General features: G+C 35.4%; 1 protein-coding gene across 1 annotated transcript in view; it reads right to left on the reverse strand.

Annotated features, from left to right (window-relative positions):
• Positions 1 to 16,382, reverse strand: part of FBN3 (Fibrillin-3) — a 109,239-nt gene that overhangs the window by 77,758 nt on the left and 15,099 nt on the right. Inside the window, exon 2 of the mRNA XM_051214009.1 lies at positions 9,054 to 9,133. Within this exon, the coding sequence (XP_051070034.1) occupies positions 9,054 to 9,133 (80 nt within the window). The remainder of the gene's footprint in view (positions 1 to 9,053; positions 9,134 to 16,382) is intronic.

Below are 16,382 nucleotides of genomic sequence, written 5' to 3' on the forward strand. Positions count from 1 at the left end.
TTGTTAAAAGAATTGCTGATCAAGAAACACGACTATGTAGATAAAGTTAAGATATGGGTATCATTCAGGTCGACTGATTTTAGTGTTACAGACATGTTATAGTAAGCCCATTCAACTATTGTATTATTTATCTGCTCACTGTAATTTAGACAGTTAATCCACTATGTAAATTTCTATGTGAATCTGATTGACTACATTTCTGCAACATCGATCTTGAATCTATTCTCCCAATGGGGGTAATACACAAACAATCAATAATTTCTCCATACTCGATTAACAATCATAAATATATATGGACTTTTAACACTCACACACACACAATCTTGATTTCCCTGTGTGTTTACTTCGTGTACGCTTGCTGATTTTACTAATCTTTGCCAATAAACTATCTCTATGACTAATGTTCAGGCTTTTGAATAATCTCGATTACATCTATAATTCTACTAGGAGATTCAGTCTGCATTAAATACTCAATTAACAGGATACTATTTCTTGGAGTCCAATATAGAGGAATCTTCAATACAAACGTCAAGGCAGTTCTACTGTACGGAGCTGAAACTTGGAGAACTAATGCAACCATCATCAAGAAGGTACAAGTATTTATAAATAGCTGCCTACGCAAGATACTCAACATCCATTGGCCGGATACCATCAGCAACAGCCTTCTGTGGGAGAGAACGAACCAAACTCCTGCTGAGTTTAGGAAAAGACGGTGGATACGGATAGGATATACATTATGCAAACCATCAAAGTGCATCGCGAGGCAAGCCTTAACTTGTAATCCTGAAGGGAAGTGGAAAAGGGGAAGGCCAAAGAACACATTACGTCGAGAAATAGAATCAGATATGAAAAGGTTGAATAAGAAGTGGAAAGAGCCCCAAAGGATTGCCCAGGACAGGGTTGGATGGAGAATGCTAGTGAGCGGCCTATGTTCCTTCAAGAGGAGTAATAAGCGTAACTAAGTTAGTAAGGTATAGAGGAATCTAGCCATTACAATGTTACATAATCAATTTGTATGAATGTAAAAAGTAATGCAATATAATTTACACAAATGAAAAGATCTTGTCAACAGGCATCGAAAAAAATAATAATAATACACCACCCTTTAAATATACCATAGTAACTTATTCAAATATAAAATAGTTTTACTAAAAAAGGAAATATATTTACTGTACCTTTGCTACATAGGGATACATAGGAATGTATCTTTGTTACCATAATCTTTCAATGGTTTATACGAATATATAACTTTTATTCATTATGTGAAAGGTAGGTATAGAAACTTTCTAATGTCATATGGTTACAAATTTAACTTTATCTCACATGATAATAACTAATTAACATTATGACCTAATTGATGACAGATTTAAGTTTAAGTTATTGGATCTAACTTGTATCTTGGTTCTTTTGTTTGTTATTCAATTCAGTATTCAGTTACAGTAATACATTCAATAGAACTAAAACGATCATCCATTACTTTCAGGTTTTCCATGATGATCTAGCTTCATATGGTTCATGATCTCAACTATTGAAATTACTATAATATTCACAAACACGCCGTTCTGACATTAATCAACATATGCTCAATAGTGACTGACTTCAAGAGTTATTTCTTACTGTTCTATTGAGAAGCAGTGGCCAGTGGATTTCAACTAGATCTTTTATGATATAATAGTAACTCATTGAAGATAATGATGGATGTGTCACTCAATTTCGTGGATTAGTTGAAGTTAGACATTAACATTGTTGGAATGCCGGCCAGTTCACTGGTCTAATGGTTAAGCTCTGGCGTGTGAAAACGATAGGTCCTGGGTTCGAGTCTCTCGAGGCGGAATCATGGATGCGCACTACTGAGGAGTCCTACAATAGGACGAATCGGTCATCCAGTGCTTCCAGGTTTCCTATGGTGGTCTAACATCAATCAGTTCATGATCTCAATCTGAAACATTTTTCTTTATGTCAACAACAATTGGTGTTATGTGTATGTTTAGTTAGAGAATGTATCATTTACTTTTAACTTAAAACTAGTGATTTTATATCAGAATATCTAAAATTTTTTAAATGATGAAAACACTTCATTTTCCCATCTAAAGTTATCAGATATTCTCATTACATTGTGATGTGTTTCAGGGTTATTACGTAATGATCTTGTTCTAAGTTTGTATTGACGTAAAACTTATAAGCCATTAATAATGATCTGATAATAATGGTAGTTATTTCTTCTTTTTTATTTAAGTAAGTGTTGGCTAACAATGAGAGGTAACTAGTAGGCAGATTAATGATTACAATGTTGAAACAGTTAGGATTTTGTCTAGAAATATACATTTGAATCATCTTCTACTGGGTGGTGATCAGTCAAATGTGATTACATCTTAGTCCTAAAGGAGGTCAGTCAGGGCCCTGATAGCCCAGTGGCAACGTCTCTGACTGTGAAGTTTGGTGATACAGGATGGAATCCGTCAGAGAGCACCAGTTATCTCAAGATTATAGGTACACCTTGCTGACGAGTGCCAAGTAGCACAAAACCTGGGTCAAGGGTTTCCTGTCGACTACCTCCAATCATCATCTTATTTTGAACTAGATAGTTTAAACATAAAAATTTCATAATCATTCCAGACAAAGTTTCGACACGGATTTACTGGAATCATTTGGAGTTTACCAACTTGGTCACTTGTGACGTAAGCAAGATGTCGCTCACCCAACCGAAAGATAAATTCACTACACTGCAGTCCACTCTATGTAGACTTAAAGTCGGGGATCGTAGACTGTGGAAGAATAAGACTTGTGCATGTTAGATATTTTTGAGTAGGATTGTTTTCAGAACAATATTTATCCATCATGAAACGGATGAGTGGACAACATTAAGATTAAAGAGAGTGCGTACTATGGAAACTTCTTCGACACTACGGTATGCCTCAGAAGATAGTCAATATCATACAGAACTCATATGATGGATTGCACTGCAAAATCGTGCATGGAGGACAGTTGACAAAGTCGTTCAAAGTGAAGACCGGTGTTAGGCAAGGTTGCTTACTCTCACTCTTCCTCTTTCTCCTGGTGATCGACTGGATCATGAAGACGTCAACATCTGAAGGGAAGAACGGGATACAATGAACATCTAAGATGCAGTTGGACGATCTAGACTTCGCAGATGATCTGGCGCTTCTATCCCAAACGCAACAACAAATGCAGGAGAAGACGAACAGTGTGGCAGCAGCCTCAGCAGCAGTAGGTCTCAATATACACAAAAGGAAAAGCAGGATTCTCCGATAAAACACAGAATGCACCAATCCAATCACAATTGACGGAGAAGATTTGGAAGATGTAAAAACCTTTACGTATTTTGGCAGCATCATTGATGAACAAGGTGGATCTGATGCAGATGTGAGGGCGCAGATCGGCAAAGCAAGAGCAGCATATTTACAACTGAGGAACATCTGGAACTCAAAGCAACTGTCAACCAACACCAAGGTCAGGATTTTCAATATAAATGTCAAGACAGTTCTACTGTATGGAGCAGAAACCTGGAGAACTACGAAAGCCATCATCCAGAAAGTACAAGTGTTTATTAATAACAGTTGTCTACACAAAATACTTCGGATCCATTGGCCAGATACTATCAGCAACAACCTACTATGGGAAAGAACAAACTGAATCGCAGCGGAGTGAGAAATCGAGACGAAGCGCTGGAAGTGGATAGGACATATATTGAGGAAAGCAACCAACTGCGTCACATGGCAGGCTCTCACTTAGAATCCTCAGAACCGAAGGGGGGTGAAGAGGGATACCAAAGAACACAATACACTGAGAAATGAAGACAGACATGCAAAGAATGAACATGAATGGGTTCGAACTAGAAATGAAGGCCGAGGACACAGTAGGTTGGAGGATGCTGGTCGGCAATCTATGCTCCATTGAGAGTAACAGGCGTAAGTAAATAAATAAAAGATGTCATCTACCTTAACAATGATCCAAATAATCATAAATAACATTGAGTAATAAAATCGTGTCACCTTGACTTTCATACTTCTTGGTTGTTATGAAGTATTTCAGCTTCGTTTATCATAAGTAAAATGTAAATCGAAATATGGAACTTCTCTTTTTTTCGATTTGCTTATTCTATTGAAAAAAAAACAACTTTTTTTCCTAAATTAGTGCTTGTTGTCAATTGATGATTTACCGAATGAATTTCATTCCATCTGTCAGGAAATTCCTTGAAATGTCAATGGATATTTTAAAGAAAAACCAGATGTGTTTTACCCCTAAGCTGATTGGATAATTTTTTTCCCTTGGGGAAAAAGAACTTATTTATTTTGTAAAATTTATTTTTGTCATTTGTCGTATGGTGTGTACTACTGATATTGGCAGATATAAGTAGTATGTACCACTAATCGAAAGTGAAATACCTGGCAGCAAATGGTTAAGAAGATTAAACAAAAGAAAAAGAGAACAGTGAATGATTGTTATGGAAACGAAAGAACAATGAAATCAGATGTTAATAAGACATTCTGATTGTTCTGACGTCAGAACATTTGGAAATCTTGACAACAGCAATCGAGATATCATGCAAACATTGTGATTGTCCCCATATGTGTTCTCGTTCACTATAGTTGAAATATTTGAAATCAAACTATTCATATGCTGATCTAAATGTATCATTCATCATTTTACATTTATTCATTACATTTAAGAATAAGTAAATAGTTCTGTTTTGATCAAAGTATATTACCAATGTAGTTGTATTGTGGTGTGTGCTATTTAAATCGACATAATTAGTATATGACGTTAGTCAAGAACAGAATGTCTGCGCAGCAGAGAGACAAGATGATCAATTAGTAAAGAATGGAAACAGGATACAATTTGTATGAAAATGCAACTATCTCATGATTTCAACTATTGAAATTACTAAAATCTCCACAAAACCCTCTTCTGATAATAACCATCTGCTCATTAGTGACTGACTTCAAGAGGTATTTCCTGGAGTTCTAGTGAGAAGCTTTGACCAGTGGAGTTCAACCAAGTCTGTTGTGAGATATCAGCTCACTGAAGACAATGGTGCACGGTGGAGTAATTTCGTGTAAACTACACAATTGACAATCGAATCACACGTTAACCAAAGGACTTTCATAGGTCAGTGAGAAGTAATCAGTCATTATCCTACTTCATACTGAAAAGTCATCGTTATAAGCTATTGATATAAATTAATGGTGAATGAATTTTGGTTTTAAGTAATTTTACTTATTGAAATAGATGTTTGTGAAGTTTTTTCATTCTGATCTTAAGTTTTATGACCAACTAACGTCAACTGAAGGATTATTGAAAATCTGATATGCTTGAATGCTATTACGAGTTCACCTTACTCGGTAAACGGAAGGAATGTGAAAGATACAGTGACACGATAGGCTATTCTAATCCATTTTCTCCGGCCCTGCTAACTAGATCAAGAAGTCCTGATGAGGCGTAGAGAATGTATTCTACAAGCACCCAGAAAATACGAGGTAGCTAACCACACAAATCAAGCTTATTTATACAATCATAGTAACGCCCTTGAAGGAGCCACAAAATAGCGTAAAAAATTCATCAACCAATGACAGTCAAAGAGTTCCTAGCAGGAACACCCGAGTTACTGCCCTAAAAATGCCCTGGTACGGCCGAGAGTGGGAAGAGTCTGTTCTCCCTCTCGAAATGCTCTCAAATGGCCACGCGTATATAGCCTCTGCCAGGGAAGTCCTAATCACTGCCTTCTCGTGGCATTACTGTTGTTTACGAAAATGAGAGGACGAAAAGCGAATGTTCGGCTCTTGAACCGGGTTGGCGGACACGGAGAGCCCACCTAAGGGAGTTAGTTGGAAAACCCTGATTCCAAACCAATGGTGCACATGGGCTTCAGTATCCTGAGTGAAAAAATGGAGCATGAACCAATCGTTTGTCACCGGCTTCCATGGGACTGCATCTCCTTACGATGCTCCACTGTCTTGTGGATCAGACCTTCAGGTCGAAGGTTCCGGGTACGACTGTCTAAGTAAACCGCCTGCTTCTGTTTGGGCACCCAGGGAGTATCACAGCCTTCACACATATCAAATGAGATTTGTGTGGCGCATATGTATTTGGTGCCTCCTTGTATCAATATATATATGTTAATATAAATAAATAAATAAAGTTCCGAGTGGCAAATATAAGCTGTAGATCAACAAAGCGTCTCTTGGTGCGAAAACATAAAATTCAAATTGTCACAATAAAATTAGGACCTTTTCCAAATGAGTTCTGGGGATCTGACGTCCTCAACAAAATTACAACAAGACATCTAGCTAACACTTTATATTACCTCAAAGTTTAGCAACTGTTCATTACAGTACTTCCTATAGGATTCAGAAACATTTTATCCAGCTTCACAATTTAAGTTGTTACCATTACACTATTCTATTCACGACTATCCTTTTGTAAGACCAAGATATTTGTGTATAATTTATTACTGAGTAATGACCAATGTTATATGCATCTGATCGTTTAGTGCTGACTGGATTCTATTAATCAGAGGCACCGAATACATATGAACCACACAAGTCAATTAATTTGTGTGTGGGCTGTGATATTACCCGGGTGCTCAGACCGAACCACGTGGTTTTCTTAGGGAGCCACACACGGAGTCTTTAACCTAAACGATCTGATCCACAAGACAGTGCAGTAACGTCACCTATGGTAGTTGGTGATCAACAATAGATTCATACGAAATTTGTTTCCTTAGAATCTTGAATCCAATGTGCACCGTTGGTTAGGAATCAAGGTTTTTCAACTCCCCCAGATAAATACTTCATATCCACCAACCCAGTTAAAGTGCCAGACATTCGCTTTCCATCCTCTTAATTTTGTAAACAACAGTAATGTCGTGGTAATTCAGTGATTAGGACTTCTCTGTTAGTGTCTGTATATGCGTGGCCATATGAGATCATTTCGAGAGGGAGAGCTAACTTTCCCTACCCTCTGTCCATTCCAGAACATTTAGGCGCTCAAACTATGATGAACTATAAATTCTTCATTGATCCTCCTCTAATCACAATATAAATATTGGTCGATTTCTTTCTAAAGCTATAAAGAAATGTCTTAAGCAACATGTTTCTATTCTTTTGTATTTTCTCCATTCATATAATGCTGTTTGTTAGTAGAATAGAAGAGTATCATGTTTTTACCATAATTCGTTTATAAAATTCATGTTTTCCAATTTATGATTTACATATTAGACAATTATGTAAATCTACTTGTTAATATCAGTTCCATAGGTGGAAGAAAAAAAGTCAGATTTACTTTTTCAGCAATAAATTTGAATTAGACAACTTGATTCTTATATTAGATTAACTTTATTTCATCTTAATACATTAAAAGTGAGAGAAGATTAGTAAAGATGGACAGTAAAACAGCAGTGTAATCCAGTTTGAATCACGTTTCGTCCTATTTCAGACTCATCAGCTGGATGTAACTGCATCCCAGAATTGATATCCACACCAGGACTCGAACTCAGTATCGTTTGCTTCAAATAACAGTGGCAAGATACAAATAAAACAAGATCAAGTGAATTTAAACTTCACCCCATTGCACAAACAAGTGGCTATCACGACTCAGTAGCTAAGTGGATAACGCGACGGCGCTTTAGTGAACGGTATTGGGTTCGAGTCCTGAAGTGAACAATAACTGTGGGATGCAGGATCATCCAACTGACGAGGCCCAATTAGGATGAAATGCGCGTCAAACTGGACTCCACTTGCTAATCACTATCCATCTTTGCTTAAAAAGCTTATGGATATAGGTTATGTCGAGGCGATCCGCACAGGATGCACATATGCCAACATGAGACAGATCAATTGCAACATTAAGTAACAATGGGAAGATACAAATAAAAACAACACCAAGTGAATTTGAACTAAGATTAGTTTACAGTTTTAATACAATCCAGCAATCTTCACTACCTCATTCTGAAAATTATCATATTCCCCGGAGTTCTTTTGAGAACGTATGACTAGTGGAGCTGAATTATGTTGAATATGAAATATTTATCCACTAAAGAGAAAGGAAAATGATCGTTCAGTATAGTAAATTGAATAAACTTTGATTAACTTCGTTAATGCAAGCTCGATAGTCTGGAGGTTAAATGTACGTAGATAAAACCAAAGATCCTGTGTCTGATTATTGAATGAGAAGTTGAGAGTGCACATTGGTAAGGAGTCTAATACTGACATGAAATGTTCCTCCAGTGTTTAAAGGTTCTCATGGGTTTCCTACATTAGACTGGTTCATGATTTCAAAAAGTAGATTTTTATTCATTGAGTTCGTAGATTTATTCACTGGCTATTCACGAGATATTGATTTCATTTAATAATCGTTTAATCACAAACTGACAGACGTTAAGGACTACCGTTCAGCCACGAACTTATAACCCAACCTAAGTTTTTGAAATCTTCAGACAAATATGATGACTTTGAATTATTTTTAATAGTTAAATCCATGAATAGAAAAACGTTAGGCCATTAGTGAAAACCTGGAAGTACTGGACGTTCATTCCGTTATTGTATGGGACTCCTCAATCATTGCACATTTATGGTACCGCACGCGTGACTCAAATCTAGGATCTTAGGTTTCATGCGCAAATACTCAACCTCTAGATCACTGAGCCAGCATCCAATGGTGTTAATGTCTAACTTCAATCGATCCATGATCTTACACAACCTTTTATCCAGTGTTTGAAGTGAATAATTGTCTATAACCGATACGGATTGAACTCCATTGGTTAAGGCTTCTCTTCTAGAATTTCATGAAATCCATCATGAAGTTAGTCACTGCTGAGCACATGATGATCATTATCAGAATGGAGATTTGTGGAGATGGTAGTAATTTTAATAGTTGAATTCATCATAAGTGGATCTAAGACGAAACAGTTGTCCAGCGTTTCCAAATGTTTGATGGTGATCTAGCTTAGATCGACTCAATCTGATCAGACAGGTAATGTTCATTCACATTTTTTTTTATTTTAAAAAAGAAAACGATAAAGTAAATAAACTCACGTATTATACATGGTGCTCCAATACCATTTCTCCAACCTGGACAACATACCGGTTTTCCATTGTATTTACTGCATATATGACTGTAAATAAAGAAAAAATATACACTTCATGAAATGAACAAAATGATACTTATTTCTAACTTTGTCTAAACATTCATTTACATATGGATTTAATATTACAGAATGGCATGGAAACAGAATAGATTACGTAATATAGACTAATTGAAGAAAGCTCAGTAGTAAGAATTAAGATCATAGAAACTTTTACTAATTTCTATGGAAAAGAACCTTTAAATAGTACAGCTTCAGTAAAGCACTACAATTTCGATTTAAAAGACAAGACACGATTCCATCACAAATCAAACTCAGGATCATCAGGAATCTCATGTATTGAATAAATAAGTTGACACATAGTGGTTTATAGTTCTCCAGTAAGTCTATTTAATCCATCATCTAACTCCATTGATGATACCTACCTAAAGGTTATTTGTTTGACTAGAATGTCATGAATTTGTGATTTTAGTGAAGAAATGAATAATCTTGAAAAGATTCGAGCTTATTTAGAGATTATTTATGTTATAACTTGTGAGCTTATGTGCCCTGTTTATTGTATAACACAACGATACCGCCAATCAGAGAGTAGCGAATTACCGATCGAACGAGTGACGCATGAAATACGTGCGAGCAGCCTAGAGTCCTAATTGGTGTAGCTTCCTGTCTAGCCCAACCACTTAAGTCCAGAACACCGATCTCAGCCTCTGCAATATGAATCATGTATTTCAAACATACTCGGTTTATATATCAACCAGACAGACGTTGACGTACCAATAAAATATGCAATAACATTTGTACAAGAATTAGCCAGATGTGGCTGTGAATGGGAGAGATGGTAATTAATAGACAGGCCATAACTCATGAATGGCAAATCGTATAGTAATAGTCTATGGGTCAAATTAAAGCTTATAATAAGAGCGACCTGAATATGAACAGTTTAGTTACATAACAATTATACGATAAAAATATACGTATAGTATTGGTCCACAAATGGATCCCCAAATTTACCATTCATTATTCTTATCTGAATATAACAATTTACTTAAATAATAATAGTACACATCAAGATAATGTTTACACTTATTCATCGTTATGAAGATATGGCATAATTAAATAATCGAAATCTCTGCCTTATCATTCAGGCTCGGTTTGTCATTTTTGAAATGTCTTCCGCTATTAGTCATCCCATAGATCTAGTCATGTTAGATCCTATCTTCGTATTTAAGAAATTTCCTATTCATTCACATATTCTAAACTCAACCCACAATCATGCAATTCATAAGAGTGATGACTGAGGTGAGTTTGAAAGCCTATTTGAATGTCATTTTACGATTGCTGGTTATAATAATCTAATATTTTTTCCATTTATTTGTATTCTGGATTACAACAACAGTTATACAATCTATAAAACCAAGATTATGGGACGAAACGTAACTTAATAAATAGTATTGTGGTGTGTGCTACTTATATTGACATAAGTAGTATATGATGTTAGTCGTGAACAGAAGGTCTGGCAGCAGAGAAACAAGAGGATCGAACATTAAAGAATGGAAATAGGATGCAATTTGTATGAAAATGCAAGAACAATGAAGTCTGAGTTATTTTGAGACAATTGATGGACATTTTGAAAATTAAGCATTTACTTTATGATTGTTAGATTTTGTTAACATGTCCTGTAATTTCATGTTAAACACGCTCGATTGTTCCCACCCTTGTTCTGTTCACTACAGTATTTCTATGGCTACGTCTCTAGTGCACGAGGACTGAAGTAGGAAGAATCAGATTCATTTGAACACAATCTTAGTAACATCTGAGGACTGTACAGTAAATAGTCCATTTGCAAACTGTCAATGAATTGTCTCAAACTTCATTGTTCTTTCATTTCCACATTAATCATTCATTGTTTTCGTTCTATTCTCTTCGATCATCTTAATCTTCTGCCTCCAGACATTCCACTATCGATTGATGATACATACTACTTATATCTATTGATATTAGTAGTACACACCATATTACCATTCAAGTGATTTTGGTTATTATGACTTTAACTATCTAATAAATAGAAATACATTCTGAATACAACACTGAATATTGAGGCGCTCTTTTTTATGAGCAATGATGGATAATGGCTAGCAGTGGAATCCAGGACGTGCGTTTCGTCCTATTTGGGACTCGTCAGCTGGATGTACCTGCATCTTAGAGTTGATGTTCACTCTGGGACTCATCATCGCTTACAAAAAGCTTGTGGATTAAGGCTATATCGGGGCATACGCACAGTATGCACATATGCCAATAACAGACTGATCAATTGCAGTCTTGAACCTCAATGGGAAGATATAAGTCAAACAATACCAAGCTCTTTTTTATAGTTTATCTCCACTAAACACAGAATTAAATTGAATTGAGTTTCTCATGCATATTTTACTTTAATGAGTATACAAAAACAATAGTTCCCAAAACACTTTATCACTTTACATTTCCCAATGGATAGTAAACAATTTGTAGTAAAACTGACATATTTTTCTCAGGATTAAAATACTTTTTTTACGTGTTTTATTATTATTTTCTCCTAGCAACTACAGACACAGTATTCACTCATTATTTTTGTAGGAATTTTCATAAATCCCCCTAAATAATCAGTTTTATACATGGTGTTTTACATGAATATCAAGACAGTTCTACTGTATGAAGCTGAGACTTCGAGAACTACCACAACCATCATCAACAAGTTACAAGTATTTATAAATAGTTGTCTACAGAAGATACTCAATATCCATTGACCGGATAGAATTAGCAATAGTCTACTATGGAAGAGAACAAGCCAGGTTCCGACTGAGAAGGAAATTAGGAAATAACGCTGAAAGTGGTTAGGACATATATTTCGAAAATCATCAAATTGCATCACGAGGTAATCCCTAAATTGGAATCCTGAAGGGAAATGGAAAAGTGGAAGGCAAATGAACACATTACGTCGAGAAATAGAAGCAGATATGAAAAGGATGAATAAGAACTAATAATGATTATCCACGACGGGGTTGGATGGAGAATGATGTTAAGCGGCCTATGTTCCTTCACGTGGAATAAAAGTCGTAAGTAAAATAAGCAAATCCAATAGTTGAGATCATGAGTCAATTGAAGCTAGACCACTATAGGAAACCTGGAGTCATTGGAAGGCCATTTCTTACTATTGTGGGACTCCCCAGTAGTGCGCAGCCACGACCACGTCTCGCGCAATTCCAACTCAGGACCTATCAGTCTCACGCGCCAAAGCTTAACCACTAGACCAGTGAGCTGGCCGGCATCCAACGGTGTCTAACTTCAACTAATCCACGAAATTGAGCGACACATCCACCATTGTCATCAGTGAGTTACTATCTCACAACAGATCTGGTTGAATTCCACTGGTCACTGCTTCTCTCTAGAACTACAGGATATATATTTCTACAAACCCCCTTCTGATACTAATCAACATATGCTCAATAGTGACTGACTTCAAGAGGTATTTCCTACGGTTCTATTAAGAAGCAGTGAATAGTGGAGTTCAACTAAGTCTGTTATGATATAATAGTAACTTACTGAAGAAAATGATGGATGAATCGCTCAATATTGTGAATTAGTTGAAGTCAGACATTGACATCGTTAGATAATCTCAACTATTGAAATTACTACAATCTCCACAAAACCCTTTCTGATACTAAAGTAAGTAAGTATCAAATTATGGATGAAATAAAGTTATAACAAGAAATATCCCCTAATTCATTGAGTTCACGGACTTCCTTTACGATAATCTTCATACAACTGATAGGTCAAAGAACATTCTATAAATTGAATTCATCAACCAAAACATTCGAAGGTCAAATTCCTTGCAATTTAGACTGATATCACATGGCCAAATAGATAAAATACCAAAGAAAAAAAAAACAGACAAACAAACAAAACATTAAAGTTTATAAATGTCAATAGATTTCATGATTAGAACAATCTGGTTTTGTAATTGATTTATAAGGTAAAACTAGAATATCAAGATGAGCCAATCAGAAATGAGAAAACGATTTCCTAATTTTTGTGCAACATTTTAAAAATGGATATGTTTCCATCTTTGAACATAGAAAATACAATTCATGAAGATCTAAGCAACATCCAGTAGTAAAACTCAGTGCACATCAACTAAAGCATTCATGATAGTAAATCTTTGGGAAAGTTAGAAGTCATGACGTACCTAGGAAGCAAGAAGGATTTGGTGTATATGTGAACACATGAAACTGGAAGTAAAATACAAGATTTATGCAATGGGAAAATATCTGGAACTTAAGGCAATCATCACCCCAGACAAAAGTTAAACCATTCAGCAGTAAATTTAAAGCATTTATGTTGTACGGGGCTGAATCTTAGAGAACAATCAATGCTATCATTAAAAAGCTACAGGTATTTCCAAACAGCCGCCCAGAGCCAGATATCAAAAGGATGAATAGCATATGACAGTGATTGAAAAGGTTTTAGTGACCCATTATCTTACTCCATTTAAACCATAGGATGATTGCTATCGAAATATACATCCCGTGAATAGTCGTATATAATCATCAACTTAAATCACGTTAGTGAATAAAGGGATTAAATGGGTCAAATACAAGAATGAAGTTTAAATGAGTATATTTCATACAATCATTGATCTAAACAGATAATTAGGGAGGCGAAGCGATGGAAGCAAAGAAGAGAGCGAGAAGTAAAATGGATTGAAGAAGGCATGTGAGCCAACTCGAATCGATATTTATAGTCAGACAAAGATAAGTTACAGATATGTGATGAGTAAGATAGGAAATGTACACACATACGCTTACATAATAATATAGTCTACGTCGACAAGCGAATAATTAACAAGATCAAAATTGTGGCTCAAGAACAATGAATAAGTAGACCTGTCCGGTAACTAGAATAAGCTATGTCGGTTTGACATAGCAACCGACTCTACAAGGTTAGTCCATAACTGTGTTGGTTGCAGATTTTGTGCACGTGGCGAACACCTTAAGAGGGGTTACACGATAAGATAATAAGTAATAAATGCTGTTGATCACACTTCATTTACTTTGACTAAAATTCATCATATACAAATACAGAATAATGTTTACAACAACTTAAAATTTGTCAGTCTATGTAATACGCCATTTTGAATTGAAGTCTTATTTTAACTTTAACCTCTACTTAATCTTCAGTTTGAATCATAAATTTTCAACGACTGTTGGAACTTTCGGATATAAGTTAAGTTGAGTTGACCGTAACAATGCGCATCTCATTTTATCTCACGGATTTCCATCTCCAGCGGTAAGGTCCTGACAAAGTACGAAGTCTACACGAAAACTACTCACAAAATGATCAAGGAGTTATATCATTTTTCATTTCATGTGAATAAGGTTTTTGTATAAATTGAATATAGTCGATACATCTTTACACTTAACTCATTCAAATGAGTTTTTCTTAGAGAAAAAATTTAGTTTACCTACCAATTTAATTAATTTACTTCAATCTGTTTTTAAAATATACTTACTTACTATTTTATTACTATTGTGGTATGTACTACTGATATCAACAGACATAAGTAGTATGTATCATCAGTCGAAAGGGATATACCTAGAGACAGAAGGTTAAGAAGATCGAATAAAATGGAAGGAGAACAGTGAATGATTAGTGTGGAAACGAAAGAACAATGAAGTATTTACTGTATGGTTCTCAGATGTTACTAAGACATTCTGTAATTTTGTATTCAAATACATTCGATTGTACCCACTTATGTGTTCTTGTTCACTACAATATGAAGAAGTGTACATGATGAATTTGTTTTACTCAAAATGAATAATATTGATACTGTGTAAATTTCTTTATGAACACAATTCATAGACAAATACTGTAGTTGACTAATAAATAAAATGCTTGAAATCTATTGAACAGACACGCATTTCGTCCCAATGGTGATTCGTCAGCTGGATGTATTTGCATCTCAGAGTTGATGTCCACTTCGGGATTCGAATCCACGACCTTCAGTCTCGCGCGCGAATAATAACCAGTGAATAAATGATCAGGGTATATTTTGTTTTATACAGATTTTTATGTTTTATTATCAACGAATGAATGAATTCAGTAGAATTTTTTACTACTTTATTTGTTACCGAATGAAACTGAATCATTATTGACGTTTCTATTTCACTAAAGTCTCTGAGTAGTTTATTCAAATACCATAGGAATATAATCCTAATTATCATGTGATTTATATGCTTACACTGATGTACGTATTGACCAAGTTCTCCCCAAAATGTTAGATGTATGTGAGGATAGGAGAGAAATCAGCAATCGACCATTGAAATGGATAATGGTCACTCTATATATGATGAATTAACTAAAGTCAGAGATAGGAAGTTAATAAATCAGTTTAAGTAACATGAGTCCATCAGTTGAGATTATCTGCAAGGTAGGCTGCATAAATGAAATGAATGTAAATAACAGATTAATTTGCTTTAAAAATACCCTAATCAAGTTGAACTCTTAAAAACTGGTTTTTGAGTGTTTATCGTGGAGACGTTTCACATTAAGAAAAGAAGAAAATAACTATCCAGTATCTTCTGAGCTCGTAATAACTATGAAGATAAAATCAATTGGTGCTTAAGAAAAAATTTGTATAGATTATTAAGAATAGATTTCACATGTTACAGAGAATTGACGGCGAAGATTTGAAAGATGTAAAAAGCTTTACATATATGGTCATCATCATTGATGAACACGATGGATCTGATGCAAATGTGAAGGCGTGAATCGATAAAGCGGGAGCAGCATATTTACAAGTGAAGAATATCTGGAACTCAAAACAACTGTCTGTCAACCAACACCAAATTCAGAATTTTCAATACATATGTCAAAACAGTGCTACTGTGTGGGATGGAAACTTGGAGAACTACCACAACCATCATCCAGTAGATACAGGTGTTTATTAACAGTTGTCTTCACAAAATAATTCGGATTCGTTGGTCAGATACTATCAGCAACAATCTACTATAGAAGAGAACAAACCAGATCCCAGTGGAAGAGGCAGTTAAGAAGAAGTACTGGAAGTGGATAGGACACACACATTGAGGATAGCACCCAACTGCATCACAAGACAATCCCTCACATGGAATCCTCAAGGCCAATGGGGGTGAAGAGGAATACCAAAGAACACAATACACTGAGAAATGAAGACAGACATGAAAAGAATGAAAAAGAATGGAATAGAAGTATAAAGGAATATCGA

Source organism: Schistosoma haematobium, chromosome 3 (assembly GCF_000699445.3).
Source record: "Schistosoma haematobium chromosome 3, whole genome shotgun sequence".
NCBI classification, from domain to species: Eukaryota; Metazoa; Platyhelminthes; class Trematoda; order Strigeidida; family Schistosomatidae; genus Schistosoma; species Schistosoma haematobium.